The sequence below is a fragment of the Bombyx mandarina genome, chromosome 24 (assembly GCF_030267445.1).
Source record: "Bombyx mandarina strain Sakado chromosome 24, ASM3026744v2".
Lineage (NCBI taxonomy): Eukaryota > Metazoa > Arthropoda > Insecta > Lepidoptera > Bombycidae > Bombyx > Bombyx mandarina.
Genome location: NC_143230.1, coordinates 8,375,444 through 8,382,740, shown reverse-complemented (window position 1 = coordinate 8,382,740; position 7,297 = coordinate 8,375,444). Strand labels below are relative to the sequence as shown.

Genomic DNA, 7,297 nt, shown 5'->3' with positions numbered 1-7,297 from the left:
TATATAGACACGACGTATCCTGAACGCTATAACATATCCTACTTCAAACGTGGTGTGGAGTTTAACCCTCAGACACAGCCCACTGAGTTTCTCGCCGGATCTTCTCAGTAGGTCGCGTTTCCGATCCGGTGGTAGATTCTGCGAAGCACGGCTCTTGCTAGGGTTCGTGTTAGCAACGTCGTCAGGTTTGAGCCCCGTGAGCTCACCTACTAGTTAAGGTTCCGCTGATATAGCCTCTCAAGGCTATCAGCTTAGATAGGAACAAAAAAAAAGGTGAGGAGATAGTCGACTGTCTCCTGACCTTGCTGATTCCTATGAACGTCCTAAACACTTATCAACTGAATTTCATAACATCATTCTTAACATAAAATCCAATAAAGGTACAAATGAAAGAAATCTTACATTAAAAATATTTATTTCATATTAAACAATTTTATTTGATCTAGGGCTCGTAGGATCTAGTATCGTATCCCTTGCCAGCGACTTTGTCGTCGATCCAGTTCCTCAGGTTCGAGACGTCCACGTAAACTCCTGGCGTGCCGTCCTCTCCGCAGCCGATGCCCCAGGCTACGATGCCGTATTGGACATAGCGATTCTTCTCATACTAAAAACAATAAAATACGGTTTACAAAACCTCAAATAAGACCAGTTTCCTTTTCAAAAATCCTCGCGTGGACTTTTTCTCCACTAACTCCTCAACTTTCAAGGTAGACCGTCAATGAAACGTCTTTACCTGCGCTGGTGACCTTATTAAGCTCTAAATACTCTTTGGCTGCAACTAGTATATCATCAACATAGTCTCCTGATTAAAACAAATCAGATGAGATCACACTTAATAAGCTAAGAACCATTAATCAGATCGATCCCGAGGGATTTCTTTAGGACTAACCAGATATAGCTCGTAGTTCGCCTAGTTTCTACTTTAACAAACCTTCAGGTATGAGGTCGAATTGTGAAAGGGACCTCAAATGGGAGAGATTTCCGTTTGTAACTGACCATACGTGAGATACGTCACATGACAATTCAACTGAAGTGCACATGAAGGAACAGCGATTCAAAATGGTCCAGATCACTGACGAGTCAGTCAAGAGATGGATATTTGTTTTCTCCGGGGCACATGTGGAATGATTATACAACCGCCTTATCAACAGTTTTGTATGTGCGTTAGTGCATCGTTGAGTAAAAAAAAGCTTGAGGATCGCTTGTCTAGAATAAATTCGCTTCCGGGACTTTTCTTTACTGGTGGTAGGACGTCTTGTGAGTCCACACGGGTAGGTACCACCGCCCCGCCTATTTCTGCCGTGAAGCAGTAACGCGTTTCCGTTTGAAGATTGGGGCAGCTGTTGTAGCTATACTGAGATCTTAGAACTCATAACTCAAGGTGGGTGGCGGCATTTATGTTGTAGATGTCATCTGTTCATCATGCTGAGGACTTTTTGGCGGGAACGCGAGAAATGAAGTTGTGTGATTTGTTTTATTTTGTCTATTTAGTGTTTCTTCAGGTTTAAATGTGTAATAACGGTGGTTTATTAACTGTTTAATATCTGTGAAAGCGCACAAATATGGGAAAATGAAACAAAGCCGCTGGACGTAACCCTCGGGATCCTCCAAAAAGTCCACTGAAAAAATCTCAGTAAATGACCACCATTTTACTGAGATTATATTGCGTACCATATCATCTCATATCATTTCATTTCACTTCATATTATCATTTTTCATAAAAATAAAAATATAAATTAAAATAATACTTGACCTAAAGGTCCTAGTTACCAGGTCATAAAATCCCTATACATTAAAAAATATCATCATGCTGAAAGATAAGCTAAGGTCGGTAAGGAACTGAACAAACGTACGTCTATGGGGCACACGAGGGGCGACCCCCCATCCCCTCGGCAGGTGTCCTTGTCGGACTCCCCCCCCGCGCACATGAACGTCGAGTGCAACTGGAAGAACCGCCCCAGCCGCGTCCTCCTCAACTGGCTCTGGCAGGTGTTCCGGTCCACGACCGGCACGTCCACCTGGAAGCGACCAGACATGGCTCACGTGGGCTCACGGCTCACGAATGAGCATTAGCTGCATCAGGGCTGATGTTAGAGAGTTCGTAATTTACTAAGAAGCGTATTCGTGGTCTGATGTATAAAGACGTCCGGTGCGCATTGTTCTAATGGAATACGTACTTGACTACCATCATTTATAAGGCAGATATCTATACTTAATATTAAAAAGCTGAAGTGTTTGTTTGTTTGAACGCGCTAATCTCAGGAACTACTGGTTTGATTTGAAAAATTCTTTCAGTATTGGCCATTTATTGAGGAAGGGTATAAGCTATATAACATCACGGTAATACCAATACAAGTGGAGCACCGATAAAGAATGTTTCAAAATAGGGGTTTAAATAGCTCCTTAACATTCTATAATTCAAAAATATCTTCACTTTCTACGTAAATGAAGTGTGGCGTAAAATTTAGCGTTATGCCAAAGTAACTATTCCACGCGGACGGAGTCGCGGGCAAAAGCTAGTAACATTATATAATGAAAATCAAACCGACAGTCAAAATATTGCGTATTTGTGACATCTTAAGAGCCCAACCAACGCTCCATCAATTTCTGCCGCTAAGTAATAATGCCTTCTATAATAGTTTTATAAGGTGGGGCAGCTGTTGTACTGTAGTGCCTAGAACTTAGAACTCACGTATCTAGGTAGGTATTTACGCTGTCGATGTCCATGGACTCTAGGTAACTATTTAACGTGCGAGTTGTGAGCCTGTTCTCCGGTCATTATTCTCATCGAAACCGTCGCTTGCGACGAAGGGCTCGGTGAGTAAATTAACCCACAGACACAGCCCACTGAGTTTCTCGCCGAATCTTCTCAGTGGGTCGCGTTTCCGACCGGTGGTAGATTTTGCGAAGCGCTGCTCTTGCTAGGGTTCGTATTAGCAACATCGTCAGGTTAGAGCCCCGTGAGCTCACCTACTAGCCCGTTGACGCTGATATGGTCTCTTTAGACCATTAGCTTAGGTAGGAGAAAAATAGCCCTTTCGAGCATCTATGAAGAATATCTCTTCGTTCGAAATGTCTTCTTAGGCGAAACTCTAACTTACCTTCTTCATGATGACCTGGTATCTACCTTCCTTCCCGAACTTGTCCTTCCCCCAGCCGGTGGCGAAGCACCTGACGCCGGCGGGGGCGCGCTCCCTGGCCGGTGGGAGACACGCCACTCCCACGTTCGGGGCTGAATCCACTGGAGTCTCGAGGAACAGCAGAGCTATGTCGTAGAACAGGTTCCCTGAAACGTTCATTTCGATAAGCGAATCTGTAATGATTCCACTCAGTCGTTGCGGACTCAGCCAATGATCTATAGATAAAGGGAGAGCCAAGTCCAGTCATTACGCTCCCAGCTAGTTCCAGCTAAGCCACAAGAACTCACCCTTATTGAAGTCCTTGTGTATCACGATTTCCTTGACTGTCCTGTCTTGATACGGATATATCTCCTTCGTGTTCTGCGTGTCCCATTCGCCGGCTCTGATCTTCAGTTCCTTAGCGGCGGCAACGTAGTGAGCGGCCGTGAGCACCACGTTCGGATGGATCAGCGAGCCTCCCCCGACGTAAACGTTCAGCTTCTGCCCTTCGGGCTCGTTGTCATCGACTGGTTCAACCCTAACAATATTTTTTTTTATAGCTTAGATGCGTCGAATATGAGTTCTAAGGTCTCAGTATAGTTACAACGGCTGCCCCACCCTTCAAACCGTTATAGGCATTACATTTCGTATTATATTCAAATGCTGTTAGTGTCACAAAATGCTGCAGATCGATCTTTGAAAAGAGACAATCGGCTATTCTCGGCTTTGTATAGCGTTATCTCTGTCGCACGAAACACAGTCCGTCCGCACACTACCGCACTTGAATAACGACTAACAAACGTCACGCGGGCAGCGTGCGAGAGAGATGGCACTATATGAAGTCGACGTTAGCCAGTTGTCTCTTTTTAAACGTCTATGTGCAATATTTTTCGCTAGTTAGTGTACACGTGATACATATAAGAAAACCTTTGAAACGACAGACTAGAGGCCTGATGGAAAAGTCATCCGAATTCTAATAACCTTGAGACCGTCTCATGTCTCAAGGTAGGCATTAACGTTGTTATATCCTCAATTAGTTCATCTCCGTTTTCAATATTAAATTTAATATAGAATATTACAATTAATATTAGATTCATTAGTATGGCAGCCCTGAAAGGGAGAACGAATTCTGAAAGAGAGCTCCTTACGTTTATGTAAGCCTGGTACTTTGAAAAAAATTTAGACGCATTGTCTCACTTTATTTAGACGAGCAGACAGCCCATGTGATCATAAGTAAGCGAACTTTGTTTTACAGACGCGGCCGCATCTGACGGTAAGGGTTATTCCGACCTCAAAGTAATTGTCACCTTGAGACATGAGGTCGATGCTTCCGACGTGACTTGCGATAAAATCAAATCCGTAGTAAAAGTAGTTCTTTAGATTGTGATCATGTGGGGGTTGACACTATCAGTGTGGTGTCAATACACACATTCTTAATAATTTACCGCAGATTTCTGAAAAAATCCTTCAGTTCACATCCTTATGTGACTCATTGATTAATTGAATTACTGTCAAAACCGTTTACTGCGACATCGTTTAATACAACATGGCGGTTATAATAACCAAGAACAAAGGTCCCGGCTGAATGCCATATGACCGCCTTATTAAAAATATTGCTTTATACGACATTGCTAATAACGACATACCTCATAAAACGACCACATTTAGCTAATATTTCGGAGAATTAGATCTGTTAGAACGACCGGCTAAGCTGTATTGTAAACAATTTGAATAGGTATCCACATTTGTCTTCAATGGCTTTTAAAATCAGGAAAGAAAACAATAGAATTTAGTTTAGTGTAGGGTCTTTTCTAATTCTTAGAAACAAAACACGTGCATGCGGTAGTCAAAGCCCACTTCTTCATATCTCTTCAGTTAGTTTGTTACTTATCTATACACAAGACGCACCAAAACTTTGTGGAGTTATTCGTGAATCTTTCAAAATCTCGCAAAGAAAAATAAAACAAATTAATATTGAAGAAAAATCGCGTATTATGTAAATATATTTTTCCAATAATTCCGTATTGATTTGTTTGTACTTGCACGATACACATTAAACATCACCGGTTGTTACGACTATCGGTTTTTACGACTGAATATGAGCAGTCCCTTCGATGTCGTTATAACAGATTTTGACTGTATTTATTTGGGAGGAATGCGAAAAAGGGAAGATATTTTCCCGAGCGGGTGAAGTCTAGAATATTTATCACCAGTCACATCAGTTCAAAAATCTTAAAACCAAAAAGTACTGGTGGTAGGATCTAAAACATCCCGGTACAATCTCAACTTAGATTCATCACAACACGGGGACTAAAGAAAATTCAACTGATAGTCACTTACTTGAGGATGGCAACCATCCAGGGGAACTCTCCGAACTTGGTCTCGCCGTCCACGTCGCCCGTGGTCCGGAAGGCAACGCCGTCAGGGTTCCGCCAGCCGCAGCCCTGGTTCTGTCGAACAATTGGAAACCCTGTAGACGTCTCGTCCTCAACTCGCTACTACTGGACCGTGAATGTATTTAATGACATTTGCTTAGATGGGTTGACGAGCTCACAGCCCACCTGGTATTAAGTGGTTACTGGAGCCCATAGACATCTACAACGTAAATGCGCCACCCACCTCGAGATAAAAGCTCTAAAGTCTCAGTATAGTTACAACGGCTGCCCCACCCTTCAAACCGAAACGCATTACTGCTTCACGGTAGAAATATGCGGGGTGGTGGTACCTACCCGTGCGGACTCACAAGAGGTCCTACCACCAGTAAAAGGATGGAAAGTATTCCAAGGATGAATGACAAAAAATAATATAAATATTATCGAAACTTTGAAAAGGTTACCTACCATTTCGGCAATGCCTAAGTATTAGCTTCACTATTACAAATAAAAAATAAATGAAGTTTAAAAACAATTAACAATTAATTTCAACTTTTTATTTATTTCGTCCTGTCGTTACCGATGTCAGGATGTTAGAGCGAAGTTACAAAACTATTGTATCGCCATCGGTTCAAGTCAAGTCAATAGGACGTCTTCAGGTCGGTCAAAATTACCTTCAAAGATTCCGTTACATACAAAAATAAATACCAAACAATAAAAGCGTGTAAGTAGCTTACCAAAAATCGCAGATCATTTATCAATAGAAAAAAAACAGAGTTTAAATCGATTTAAGCGATCCAGTATTATTCCAGGATATTTCGGATCCAGTAAATGACAGCGTGTGGCAGTCACAGGTGCGTATGTGCTTTACTCATTTTTTGAATCCTAGACGTACATCGGGGACCTAGGATACCTTGCTGGGCAAGTTCCGTATCCATCCCCGACCAGGAATCGATTGGTTTGTCCAGACCCAGTGTGTATGTCGCGAAAATAACCGGTTGAAACACGACTACCGAGCCGGGAACCAACGTCTCACATACACATCGTATTCAATAATAGTATACAAATATATTATTATGTAATAGGTTGGGGAAAAGTCTTTTCGCATTATAGTATGTATGAACTTGAAATAAAATCTCTTTGGCTATACTATTTGTATCAGGCTAAAGAAGATAATTTCAAATTCAAATTAGGAAAATGTGTGATTTTTATTTATTTTTGTACTGTCAAGATGAGTGAATCTAATGCAGAAATTCGATTCATTTTAAAATTTGCGATTGCATTGCGATGTTTGTGGACCTAGTGCAGGGTCTGTGAGAGTAGCACAAATTTGGTTTAAGCGTTTTCAATCTGAACTCTACTGCGAGTAACTGATGAGATTAAAAGAAGCTGAGAGAAAGCGGCTGGAATTAATCAACAGAAGGAGTGTGGTTTTTCAGCAAGATAACGCTTGACCACTTGACTTGATCTTTAGCCACTCAGCAAAAATTAAGAGAGCTAGGCTAGGAGGTGTTAATGCATCCGCCTTATATTCCTGACCTTGCACCTTCAGATTTTCACCTGTTTCGGTCTCTTCAGAATTTCTCTCTCTTTAGGCAGTGTCAGGTTAACATCACGAGAGGACTGCCAAAATCAATTGTCGCGGTATTTTGATCAGAAACCCCAAAATTTCTATAGCAATGGGATCATATTGTCTCTACCTACAAGATGGCAAAAAGTTATGTATTATATCATTACAAATATTAATTGGAATAGTAATATAGATAAACATGCATTAGTGCAATGTGGCTTCTGTTCAATTACGAT

The 7,297-nt window shown here is 41.6% G+C and overlaps 1 protein-coding gene across 1 annotated transcript in view; it reads right to left on the bottom strand.

The window, feature by feature from the left end:
- Positions 1-398: 398 nt before the first annotated feature.
- The window catches only part of CLIP11 (clip domain serine protease 11), a 32,404-nt gene continuing 25,505 nt past the window's right edge, over positions 399-7,297 (bottom strand). Inside the window, exons 5-9 of the mRNA XM_028179903.2 lie at positions 5,460-5,569; positions 3,428-3,657; positions 3,102-3,286; positions 1,854-2,018; positions 399-604 (exon numbers count right to left, since the gene is read on the bottom strand). Of these exons, the coding sequence (XP_028035704.2) occupies positions 443-604; positions 1,854-2,018; positions 3,102-3,286; positions 3,428-3,657; positions 5,460-5,569 (852 nt within the window). The 3' untranslated portion in view covers positions 399-442. The remainder of the gene's footprint in view (positions 605-1,853; positions 2,019-3,101; positions 3,287-3,427; positions 3,658-5,459; positions 5,570-7,297) is intronic.